The 13999-nt window shown below is 34.2% G+C and overlaps 1 protein-coding gene across 4 annotated transcripts in view; it reads right to left on the bottom strand.

Annotated features, from left to right (window-relative positions):
* Nucleotides 1–13999, bottom strand: part of LOC126774973 (sodium/potassium/calcium exchanger Nckx30C) — a 98777-nt gene that overhangs the window by 35343 nt on the left and 49435 nt on the right. For 3 of the 4 annotated variants that reach the window (XM_050496663.1, XM_050496665.1, XM_050496666.1), the window contains one exon: nucleotides 2274–2439. In XM_050496663.1, the coding sequence (XP_050352620.1) occupies nucleotides 2274–2439 (166 nt within the window). The remainder of the gene's footprint in view (nucleotides 1–2273; nucleotides 2440–13999) is intronic. The other variant, XM_050496664.1, reaches the window with a different exon arrangement.

The following is a 13999-nucleotide window of genomic DNA, read 5'->3' as shown; positions in this document are numbered from 1 at the left end:
GAACTGTACGTACAAAGGGGACAATTTAAATATGTAGCAGACGACGGTAAATTGCTGTGACAAGCTGCTGTGATTCAAAATATTTGAATATATTTTTATCAACTGTGTATATTATATATTAGCACAAATATGTTTGTGTGTATTAAAAATATGGTACAGGAAAATAAGCAGAATTTTTATTAACAAATGATAGCCAGTAAAATTTTCCACGATAATCCTACTTAGGAGGCAGCTTAACCATATTCCACCACGCTGCTACACTGCGGTTCGGTGGACTTACATTCAAATAATATTTATATTTCTTCGCTATGTAATTCTTAACCATATGTAGATAAAAATTATATAGCGAGACAGCACGAGACGAATTTAATATACATTTTTATAAACCAAATTGTTAGGTTTATTTGGGTCTACTAATTTATAATTTTATTGTGTTAAATATTACTAATAATAATTAAAACAATTTATAAAATTAATTTAGCATGAAGTTACGTAGCTTTATTCATAAAATAAATTCTATGGTTAATTTACGTCAATCAAGTACTCACTTAGGTGAAAATATGAAATTACTTAAATGTTGAGAATTTATGATTCGATTTAAATAGTATTTAAATGAAATATTATTTGAATTATATATTACCAGCTTTGCTCTTTTTTATAGAATAGGAAGGCGGACGAGCATATGGGCCATATGATGGTAAGTGGTCACCAACACCCATAGACATTGGCATTGTAAGTAATGTTAACCATCGCTTACATTACCAATGCGCCACCAACCTTGGGAACTAAGATGTTATATTCCTTGTGCCTGTAATTACACTGGCTCACTCATCCTTCAAACCGGAACACAACAATACCAAGTACTGTTGTTATGCGGTAGAATATCTGATGAGTGGGTGGTACCTACCCAGACGAGCTTGCACAAAGCTCTACCACCAGCAGAGTGGCCGTGAAGCCCGTGGCTTCACCAGTGGATTGGAGGGGGAAGGTTAGGCGTCAGGTGTATAAAAGCGTCAGGCGTCAGGTATATCCTTCCTTGGGGTTCAAAGTTTTTTTATTTTCAATCAAATTTTAACAATTTTGGTTCAGTAGCTTAGTGCAAGTTCAGCAGACAGACAGGCAGACAAAGTTACTTTCGCATTTATAATATTAAGTATAGATTATAATTATTACTTTAGTATATAAGTTTGGCTGGATGCTTGATGGTTATACACTAATTGGGTAACAAGTTATTTTACCCCCAAACTGCTTATGTTTGAATGGTGAGTTTATCATTATTACTATTTAAAAAATGGTTATAACATTTTAGATCACGTGGTTAGCAGTTTTTTGTCACTTTGGTGTTGACGGTACCTTACCGTCAGGTGGCCAATTTGCCTATCTATCTTAATATTTAAAAAAAAATAATAGATTGCTTCCTGTATTTCTTAGGAAATTTATTTGTAAAAATAAAATCTAAATCTATGAAAATAGTCGATGGACAGATGATCAGTCACAGAGGATTTATCGTTCTGTTTTACTGTTCTAAATTTGAAAAAAAAACACTACCATTTTTGAACATACAAAAGTACTAAGGTAAAAGGAAGCTACTCGTATTAGAATTACAGTTATAGTAATCCATAAAATGATATCAGGCGATTTGTTCAAACTCATTCTATTTTATTTGTGTCAATGCAGTATTGATAATTTAGCAAATGCCACATTCTAAAAATCACCTTCTTTCATAAGAAAATATCACTCACAGTTTATTAAATACGGCTTTACTTATAAACGTTTAGCGTGTAATTAGTTAAGAGATGTTGTCTTCTTCTTTCGAATTTCAAATAAATAATGTCAGAAAGAGATTTAACGAGACCGTCGTTAAACAACCTTTGTAAGTCAGGCCGTTCATAGTTAAGTATTGTTATGAGTTATTATAAAATAAAATAGGTGTAATATTTATGTACGAGTATAAGGATTAACTTAAGGATTATATGTATTACGGATCATAAATTTTCAATGTCTTTCGTTGTCTATGTTCAATAAATTGATTAATTCAAGGAGTAATTGATTGACGAAAAGATAAAAATAAATCATTATTCACTGGAGTCGATTTTAGTTGATAAACTTTTAATGGAAGGGGATTTTAACTTTCAATGCAAATAAAATCGATTCAGAAAAAAATCAAGTTTGTTGTTTTTAAAATATTTTATAATTTGTTGATCAACAAATATCGTTCAACTAAAATCGAACCGTGTGAGTTATAAGTGTTAGTGAAAGCAAAGCGTGCATACCTAACTCACCGTCGTGCATAGGATCGATGGTGTGTATCATGAGCTGCAGCAGACCGTGACGGAACTTGGCGTTGGGTGGTGGCGCTTTACTCGGCCCCGGGTTGGCGGTGACCGTCGCTGTGTTCGTGCCTACTGACGTCTCGCTCGACGTTGTCGCGTTCCCGTGCTGAAATTAAACGATGTTTTAGAAACGTCCGAATGAAAACGCGTTTACTGTCTTGATCTGCATTCACATAAAAACTTTATATAAAATTTATTGTATCAAGTTTAAAATTGAATTTTCTACAAGATTGTTTGATATTTAATCTACATGACAGCTACTATTAATAATATGATGCATATATTTTTTCATGATATTATTATATCAATATTATTAATACATAACACTTGAATTAATCATACATTCTATAATATTATGTCATCTATATCAATTCTTACTAATATTATATATACCAAAATGAGTTTGTTTGTTTGTTACACTTATCTACTCAATTAATCATCATGAAAATTTGCATATAGGTTGTCAGTGGTACAGAAAAGGACATAACAGGAGTAATTTACAGCAACCTCCTTCTATCCACGTGGGTGGAAACTGGATGTGTAATATTAGAAAGATCTTTTATGCAAACAGAAGGCATAACGATATTATTTATATGCTCTAAAAAGTGAACATCGAATGCTAGCGCCCATTTTTTTATGCTCACTCATCCTTCAAACCGGAACACAACAATACCAAGTACTGCTGTTTTGCGGTAGAATATCTGATGTGTGTGTGTGGTACCTAACAGTAAAACCAGTAAGTCACTATAATAATAAAATATATACAGTAAAATACTACTAGTAAGTAGGAGTTGGTCGTCTAGTTTTTATAATAATCCGGAGTGGCAAATCTCTCCGACATATGGCTGATGGAACAGCTATTGTCTATTAAATAAGCCGAGATGGCCTAGTGGTTAGAACGCGTGAATCTTAACCGATGATCGTGGGTTCAAACCCGGGTAAGCACCACTGAATTTTCATGTGCTTAATTTGTGATTAAAATTCATCTCGTGCTTGACGGCGAAGGAAAACATCGTGAGGGAACCTGCATGTGTCTAATTTCATTGAAATTATGTCACATGTGTATTCTACCAACCCGCATTGGAGCAGCGTGGTGGAATAAGCTCTAAAACCTTCTCCTCAAAAAGGGAGAGGAGGCCTTAGCCCAGCAGTGGGACATTAACAGGCTGTTACTGTTACTGTTACTGTATTGTCTATTTGTGATGGTGATCACTTGCTGTCAGGTGGCCCATTTGCCAATTCACCTAAATGATTTTAATAAAAAAGAACATGAACCGTTTAAAAAAAAAGAATAATAGCAATGCCCATTTTTTTAAGGAATTCCTACTATTAGTATTTACCCCTCTATTTAAGCGTACAGCTTATGTTAGGAGTGGGGATGACAATAGCTCAACGGTTCAGAATCAGCCCTGCGAGTTTTACATCGCTACGTGGCCCGTAAAATTGTATCATTTGAAAGGAATATTGCACAATAAAAACATAAATAGGAATTGTCGAATTTCTACAAACTATTAGCGTTATATAATATAATCATAATATAAAAATAAAATTATTTTTGATAATTATATAATGATATGTATATATATATATACATTATATTATATAACGCTAATAGTTTGTAGAAATTCGACAATTCCTATTTATATATATATATATTTGATATATATATACATATCATCTTTAATTCTTATTATGATTAGTAACACTTAGTAAATAATTCGAAATGTAAGATTTGTTGACAGTTAAATATGATGGAGAGCGAAACAGTTGTCAGGCATTGATTAATACATCGCTGTCATATTAAGGGATACTGATGTTATTGGTATAATAAGAATGAACAACCATTATTATATCTAAATACATAAGATTGCTTCGGCGGTCTAGTGGCTAAATATAAGGCTACAGATCCCGAGGTGTTATGTTCAACCCCCAGGTCAGGCTGTTAAAAAGTTACTGGGATTTTCTATTGAAAAGTTCTCAGTAGCAGCCCGGAGTCTGGAAGTTGGAAGTATATGCTTCGGAAAGCACGGAAAGAAGTTGAACGTTTTTCGGTCGTATAGAATTACCGTCCCATCATATTATGAGTAAGGGAATAAAGTTCACCTGTGTTTGCGTAAACACTTGTCTGTTGAGTATAATATCCTGCACGGTTGGCTAATCTCTGTTGAGATTGTTCGCCGCGACCGAAATCGGTCGGGAGAATATCATAAATATATTTATATATATATATATATATTGGAAGAATATATATTAAGGAGGATAGGGAGTAACTTTGTATAAATTTCACCCTTGTGAAGTTGGGACGGGTTTTTTTTATTTTTACATGTGTGTAGGTAGGCGTACGAGCATATGGGCCACTTTATGACAAGTAGTCACCAACGCCCATAGGCATCAGCATTGTAAGAAATGTTAATCACCGCTTACATCGCCAATGCGCCACCAACTTCGGGTACGAAGATGTTATGTTCATTGTGCCTGTAATTACACTGGCTCACTCACCCTTCAAACCGGAACACAACAATAGCAAGTATTGATATTCTACCGCAAAACAACAGTGTTTTGCGTTAGAATATCTGATGAATGGGTGGTACCAACCCAGGTGAGCTGGCATAAAGTCTTACCACCAGTAAAAAGGTAGCTAGTATTAAACGACATCATCATTGATATAAACCAGTGTGTCGTGGTAGCTTTTTACTTAATATTATTCAGTAAAATGACTGAATGATAATAAAACTTTTTAAAGTCCTCATTGATCTAGTGCCTAGCTTCTGCCCCAGGTCCTGGTTTCAAATCATGGGTCAGATTAAAGTTGTTCAGTTAACCCGTGCCTCAGAAAGCACGTAAAATCGTTTGTCTGAATTATCTCCGATTGTATCCGATTGCCGTCCCATCGGATTATAAAACAGAATATTTAGCTAACTCGTGTTTGCGTACTCCTATATATCCTACATCGATTATTGTCTACTATGTTATATGATAATGAGTACGGAAAAGAACCGGAGTTACCGACATAGCTTGCAAAATTAGCAGGCTGAAGTGGCAGTGGGCTGGTCACGTATGTCGTAGGACCGATGGCCGTTGGAGCAGACGAGTCCTAGAGTGGAGACCGCGAATCGGCAAGCGCAGCGTAGGGTGCCCTCCAGCCAGGTGGACCGACGATTTTAAGAAGGTGGCGGGCACCAACTGGATGCGGAAGGCGGAGGACAGGGAGCTTTGGCGCACCTTGGGAGAGGCCTATGTTCAGAAGTGGACAACGATTGGCTGTTGATTGATTGATTGATTGATTGATTGATGTTATATATGGAATAAGCTCCAAATCTTCTCCTCAAAAAACGGAGAGGAGGCCTTTAGCCCAGCAGTGGGACATTCACAGGCTGTTACGGTACGGTATGTTATATATTCTCCACCGTTTTTTTTGACGCTGGGGAAATCTTTGAAAATATTCTCCTGCCCCCCAAAAGTCAGGAAATTTTAATCTAGGATATTCTATCATCTAGGATTTCTATCCACTAAAAACCCCTGCGATGGCCATTTCCGGCACGGATCGGGATCATGTCGCTGTTATACAATCTATGCTCCGCAAGCCTTCCGCCTTGACTGAAGTTACCCATCAACCTTTTTCAATTATGAGAAATAATTATCTTCATTCAGAAAATAAATTACTATAAACATATTACATAATCTACAATAAAGATACTGTTGATTACTCGAGCTCCGTATTTATATAAAAAAATGGTACATTATTGTTGTATAACTGTTTTAATTATCTTAAAGACTCCGTGCCTTTGTTCCACCGCCGAGGCAACAATGACTGTGGTAATAAAACAATGCAGCCTCTTCGAAGTGCTTACTCGACATAACTCTAAAAGGGAGTTGAGACTTTATGCACTTAAATAGAACAGCAATGTACATAGCGAATGTTAACATGAGTTTTAATTTACAATTATTTATGTTGTTTTGTATTTCTTAGTAAGTTATTAGTTACGAGCCGAGATGGCTCTGTGGTTAGAACACGTGAATCTGAATCAAAGTTTGCGAGTACAAACCCGGCGAGCTTTGAGTTTTTATTTCCTTTGTGTGAAAAACTCTTCTCGCGATCGGCAACGAAGAAAAACGTAATCATAAATCATTTTATAACGTTTGAAAAATATATATAAATTATTTTGTATATAACCAGCGTTTAACCGCGACATTGTCATGGGTGTGACCACGTCAGATGCAACTGTGAAATGTTGAATGAAATGAAAAAGGTATAAATGCGGTTACGTAAAGCCGATACAGCCCAGTGGTAAGAACGCGTGAATCTTAACTGAAGAACCGTGGGTTCAAATCATGTGCAATCAATGAAGTTCATGCATGTGTCTAATATCCCTGAAATTTTGCCACATGTGTATTTTACTAACCGGCATTGGAGCAACGTAGTGGAATAAGCTCCAAACCTTCTCCTTAAAAGAGAACAGGGGCCTTAGTCCAGCAGTGGGTCATTCGTAGGCTGTTATTGTTTACTGTTCGGTTACTGTAGTTACGAATCGAATATATATACCAATAAATGAGGAGACGTTTTTTTGTGACGCCTAACTGAAAAAAAACTACTAAACTAATATTAAATAAAACTTATACTGGAAGATGCAGTGCGTTTTAGAGATGAAATTAGTATATAATATAATTATTTAATTAGCTGCTTCACCCGTTTTCAATTTTACTTTTAACAAGCGTTCATTTCATGTTCTTGATAAGTAGACTAATTAAATCTGCATAAAATGAACTATCAAGGTTTTTTAACTTTTAGCATAGTAATTAATATATTAAGCAGTGCGTAAAATTGAGTCTATAAAATATTTTTAATTAGTTAAAAGTGCGACCACGTGGATTAACATGTCTGTATATAATAATAATAATAATAATAATAATAATAATAATAATAATAATAATAATAATAATAATAATAATAATAATAATAATAATATAATAAACGATAATAAAACTGCAATAACACAACTGCTTGTATATTAAGCCGGGGAAAATATATAATTGTAGTATGGAGAAGATTTGCCTTTTAGATGAACTAAAAAGAAAAACTAAAGAGTGCCGCTAATAATGTATTTACTCGTAATATTTGATTCTTATTCCCTTCTATATTCCCTTAGTTCCTAACTTCAATCGATCCGATTAAAGTTCCATTATTTATGCAGACATCTCTAGAGCTCATTTAGCCCAGTGGATGAGCAGTATACAGTGTTCAGAGTATATAACTCAAGAACGTGGCTGCAACCCCGGGTTTACTGAACTTACATGTGATTATTTGTCGTAACAATTCGTCTCATGCGTGGCAGCAAAGAAAAATATCGTGACACAATGTGGACGAAATGTCGGATGATAGAAACGAAATTCTGGTACATAGGTATCCAATAATCCGTATTATAAAAGCGTTTAAAAGGCATCAAGACCTTCTCAAAATTGAAGAAGACCTTAATACAGTTGTGCGACTTTTACAGGCAGCTTAATTAAAAAATAATTAAAAGAGCTAGTAAAAAACTGTATAATATAGAAGATAATGTAGTAACATAAAGTAAGCAGGTGGTATGTGCATATAGATTGCTTGGTATCAGAGAATACCTTCGTCCAGCAATGGGACTTTTACGAGCTATAACTTAAGTAAAAAAAGCCGTTTTGGGATTAGACTAACGTAACGAAGCGTGCTGAAAACGCGTTAACATATTATTTTTAATTTTCTCTGAACAAGCCGCGACGGGTTGACCAATATTTATTATACTTTTATATAATATAATGTTTATTATTATATACATCGCAAAACTTTAAATAATATGGTTCTACGTTAAATCTTAAGCATATAACAACATCGAAATCGGAAGGTTAGTCTTGTAAACATTTACCTTGGCCAAGTATGTTGCACGTGGTACCATTCCCGGGAGACGGTTATTCAACATATCTGAAGCGGCATGAAGCTTAATAAATACACGTGCTTGTTCGAAATTCACAATTTGTATTTCGAATGAAAATAAGAAATATATTTATGGTATTTGTAACAAGGTCATTATAAAAAAAGTATATTTTGATTTTAGAAAAAATTATTTGAAGTTGTGAATTTGATTCTTTTAAATTGTTTTTTTGACTTTCATTCGTGTCTAAGGAATAAAACGTTTTACATCAAGCTTATTTTTTATTTCATAAATAGAACAATATTATATGTCGTGTTATTAATATTTTAATCAGTGAGGGAGCTGAATCTTTTCAAATTCCGTTTAAGTTCGTGTTCTTAAAACAATATTAAGGCAAGCCTTATAATTTACAGTTATTTAAAGACATTGTTATTATTTATATTACAATAATCTGGACTACAAGGTATGCGGTTCATGTTTGAGGTAGAAACTACAGTCTACAGCCGTGGATTTAGAAGCAAGCAAGCTTTATAATCATAATAACAGCCCGATTGAATTGGAGCTTGACTAAAATGTAATTTTGTAAAAATAAAATGGGAAGTGCGGAAACGGATGCATATTCGATGCTGATTGTATTAAAAGATATCTTTATATCTTTATATTTATCAGATAAAGTCTGGACTCTACTACGTCAAATACAAATAAATACTTATATTGCAAATGAATATCATATCTCGATATTTTTTAGTCCTTGAACATAAATTGTGATTCCAGGGAAATTAAAATAACATTAATATGAATTAAAGATACCAAAGGCATGGACAACATGTCGGTGGAGATACAAATACATGAAAAAAACAGATAAACTATCTAAATCTAAAATCCAAAATCCAATAAAAGTTCACGATACACAATACATAATCGCTACCCCTGCTGGTAGCGATTATGTATTGTATATCGTGATTATATAACAGTTAAAAAATTGTTATATAATCACCATATGAAATAGGCGAATCTTAGATTGCTGATTCAAATCACGGTTAATAGAGATTCTGAGTGATTAATTTGTGTTTATAATTCATATCGTTCTTGGCGCTAAAGGGAAACGTGAGGAATCCTTCGTGTGTCAGATGAAATTATGCCACGTGAGTATCCAAACCTTTTTTTTAAAGCTGGAAAAACGCATTACGCGTTTCCCCCAGGAACAGTAGTTCTGGAGAGGTAGAGGTATGTTCTGGAGAGGTTATTCCAGGCTGATATTTACAGGTGCTACCAACGCGTTATAATTTAGCGTCAGCGATTACCACACGATTATAATTAAATTTGTAGGATTTAATTAAATGTATACCCATCGTCTGGTTTGGGAAATTAAATGCGGTTGAACATTTTGTATTGGAATTAATATGAATAGTTTGCAATAATAATTCACCATAAAAACTGTGTATCAATTACCACATTTTGACACGGGTTATATTTTATTTAGGGTAGGTATCAGCAATCTGTTTGGCAGTAAGTATTTAGTCAGTATTGTTGTGTTCCAGTTCGGAGGTTGAGTGAGCCAGTACAGCTGCAATCACAGGGGATACAACATCTTAGTTCCAAAGTTTAGTGGCGCATTGGTGTGTTTAGGAAAGTAGTCGCCGAGATTTCGAACGTTGTTCGGTTCGTCGGCTGAGCGCCTAAAACTTTACAATGTGTAAGTTTGGCTTCACATGGAATACTGCTCTCATCTCTGGGTGGGAGCTCCCAGTACTAACTTCTTCCCTTTAACCGAATTCAACGTAGAGCAGTTCGAATTGTCGACAATCAAGTTCTTACAGACCAGCTCGATCCTTTGGAACTGCGTAGATATGTCGGGATACTTTGCATACTATATCGCATATATCACGGGGAATCTTCTGAGGAATTTTTTGGATTAGTCCCGGCTACTGAATTTTATTTCCGAACAGCCAGAAATCTAAATTCTATCCTCACCACCTCAATGTCTGCAAATCCACAGCGCGACTTAAAAAAAAGTATTTCTTATAGCACCAAGGTCGTGACGACCGGTGGCTCATATAACCTTCCAATTTTACATATACATAAAAAACCAAGCAATTTTATATAAAAAAATTCATATCAATCGTATGTACGGCAAATCACAAGTCGTAAAGGGCGTTTATATTTCGGCTGAGGTATGTGAACGACATTTCATCGAGTCACAGCACAATACACAATCACTTAAGAACATTTGACGATGGATTGTTACATTTCTCCGCAATGTTTGTTATTAATAGCGCTCTCTTAGGTCGCCTTGATAAATATAGGGCTTACAAATATCTGCGCGCTTTATTTAAGGGATCTATTATAATCACTTTGTTTTAGTTAAAGTCGTGTTCAAGTGCGAGATGAGCTTGGATTACAGAAAGCAAATTAATGAACACTGGGTTTTTTTTAATAAATGTTAAGTGGTTCTCAAGGCGGTGATATTTAATTAGGTCCTCGCAATAAAGGTCTTACTGGTGATAAGGCTTTGTGTACCGATATAGGTGGATTGTACAACACACGCATTGTTTTGAGGTTATCAGTTTAAAGGTTGTGTCAACCAAAGCTGATACAAATGATCATCACATTTTAGTTCCTGTGGCTATTGACAGAAGACATGATGTCTTCCAATTGTAAATAAATAAAAAAATAATGTTGGTATCACCTCCGGCAGGTGTTAAAAATGGACGATTCGCCTTTCGGACGTCGTTGAGTGAGGTTGTGTTTTTTATTGATAAGATTGTACGTATTAATGAATTATTTACTAAAAGATAAAGGTAAAAAAATATTTCATATTATTATAATAAGATATACTAACGACGTATATAGTATATAGAGAAGGGAACACGCAGGAGGGAATTGAGAACGGCAGCGGAGAGGGCATGACGACATTTAGAGAGCGTCATGTCGTTTGCCGTCGCGGTATGCATCGATATTTAACATCAAAAACAATTAAATAAAATTTTGAATTAAATAATTACTAAGCTTCAAGTATTTCCTGTATAAGGAAATTCATGGATATCTGTTTAGCCTAAAAGTTGGCAGAGAATGCCTTCAGGAACTATGTTCTATTATAATGGTGGTCAATAAAGTTTTTAAATAAAATAAGGCTAAATTCGAACCTTATTCTATATTTAAACCCTTGATTACTTCTACAGTGTGAAACCATATTTCGTTATTATTACCGTTTCTATCTGAATTCCTTCAATATTCAACGCGCTCTGATATTGTTATATATTTTTGAAAGTCCCGTTACTCGTCAGTCATTATGAACACGTGTACTTATATTTAAATTATAAGTATAATTAATTCTATGTTAAAACGCCAAAGTAAAGTTATTACGTTATGAAAATCGTTTTAAAATTTTATAAAAACTCTTTGTTTTTAAGTTTAGTCTTTTTCACGTTCGACTGCAAAGATTTTATATCTACCAGCAATTATTTGAATAAATCTCGTGGTAATAACGGTCATTGCAAAATGGTACGTATTAAAAGTGCCTATAATTTTTATTTTAAAGAGCAAAAATAGTTAATTAAATACAATATTAATTATTTGTACGGATAGCCCAAACTTCCTAGGGAGTTGGGTTTTATTTATTTATCAAAGTTTACTAAGAGCTGGAAACACTAAAATCAACACTTAATACATTTAAAAAAACATTAAAGACTAGCGTTACAACTAATTACTAGACAGTTAATTTAAATTTTGATTTATTTCCTTTTTGTAACGAAGTTTTCTTAGGAAATATTAAAACACTTCGACGTCACCATACATCACTTTCATACAACTTTATCGGGAAACTAGTGAACCCATAAATAATACAGATAGAAAGAACATAATTCTTATTTTTAACTGCACTGATTGTCAAAAGTCCACAATGTTCCATGTTCTTAGTTTAATTTACTAAAAAAATCACATATTCAAACAATTATATGTCGAAATCATATCTCTTCCACAGCTTTTAGCCGAGATGGCCCTGTGGTAAGAACGCGTGAATCTTAACCGATGATCGTGGGTTCAAACCCGGGCAAGCACCACTGAATTTTCATGTGCTTAATTTGTGATTATAATTCATCTCGTGCTTTACGGTGAAGGAAAACATCGTGAGGAAACCTGCATGTGTCTAATTTCACTGAAATTCTGCCACATGTGAATTCTACCAACCCGCATTGGAGCAGCGCGGTGGAATAAGCTCCAAACCTTCTCCTCAAAAAGAGGAGAGGAGGCCTTTAGCCCAGCAGTGGGACATTCACAGGCTGTTACGGTACGGTATATATACATATATAACATCTAATAAACATTTCTTAATCGACCTATAAATAGAAAATTTTCACAACTGTAAATAAGTTTTCATTAAGAAATTGATTTAAATATATAAATTGATTTGTAAAAATGGCATCATCGTAATTATAATAAATTACTAAAAAAATTTTTTTGAATAAGGTGTTTTTCATAACATTTCTTGTCTATGCTGTTGTCTGTTGAAGAGTTCCTTAATCTGAAGGCAATCCAGAATTAGGTCATCCTTATCATAAAAATGCATTGTCATTTAACTCGATTCAATGTAAAATTTCAACTCTGTCAAATAAAGGGAAGTGGTTCTAATTCAGCTTGCAAAATTTGACCTAAGCAGACATTATAAAACACCGGGTGTCCCAAAAGAAAGTTTATATATGATTGCGAACAAGGTTCCTTGAAGTGGAATTTTAATTATCCTTCCTTGAATTAGTTTCTGAAGTTTTACAGTTTCAGCAATACTTAAGATGAAGACATTATTATTTATTAAAGTGAATAATACCTTTGGTTCCACACCATTGAACGGAGGACGCGCTGACGGGAATCCGCGATATTTGCAAAATTACTGCAACGTTTAAAATGTATTCCAGAGGCAATTATTCGATATGTCAGATTGAAAAAGCAATCACATCCGTTTTATACGTAAGGTTTAATATATTGCAAGTCTGGTTGAGGTAGGAGTGAAATTGGTAAATAACTCCTGACTATAGTTTCCATTTCAATTTATAAAATGGCCTGAAGTTATTTTTTTATATTAAGCCACCCGCTATTATATCAGTGTTGGATCTTTGCCTTCTTTCACTTTAAGGTGAAGTTCCAGAATGGTTAAGTGGCACATATGGCATCCTTACGATTATTTTCGAGTACGAGTGAACAATTGGAAATAGTTTAAAATAACAGCAGAAGTTGTGTTTGAATTTACGCTCGTTGTAGACGTTCTTTATCTTAATTATTAAATAAGCTAATTTTTAATAAATCAAGTTGTTCATTTTGTACTACTACGATACTCGTAGTACCACAATATTAAGTTGTATTTTATTTTCTTTAGACGGCGCTTATTCATTTGAATGATGCGTCTTGGACGGTTACACATATTTAATCAAGTCTCGGAATTGGCTCATATTATCTAGACACGTAACGAAAACGGAAGTCAAAAATAGAACAACGGGAACAGAATTGATAAAATAAAACTTTATCGCATGTCGAGTCTCTGGTGGCTTAAGTCATGTACAACCCGAACAAGGGGCTGATATCAAAGTACGCTGTTGAGTATTTTTGGACTGTCGAGTCGTTTGCCCGATAAGCCAGCTACATAATTGCTTTGCTTCGTATTTTTTTATTTTCTTTTCTCAATATAACTCGCATTTGCTCAACCCTAGAATCTAAACGTTTCTTGGAAATTTTAATCCAATGAATATATTTATTATCTCATTCTGAGTCCCAATG

The sequence above is a fragment of the Nymphalis io genome, chromosome 17 (assembly GCF_905147045.1).
Source record: "Nymphalis io chromosome 17, ilAglIoxx1.1, whole genome shotgun sequence".
Taxonomy (NCBI): Eukaryota; Metazoa; Arthropoda; class Insecta; order Lepidoptera; family Nymphalidae; genus Nymphalis; species Nymphalis io.
Note: the sequence above shows the minus strand (reverse complement) of the source record. Positions and strands in the feature narration are given on the sequence as shown.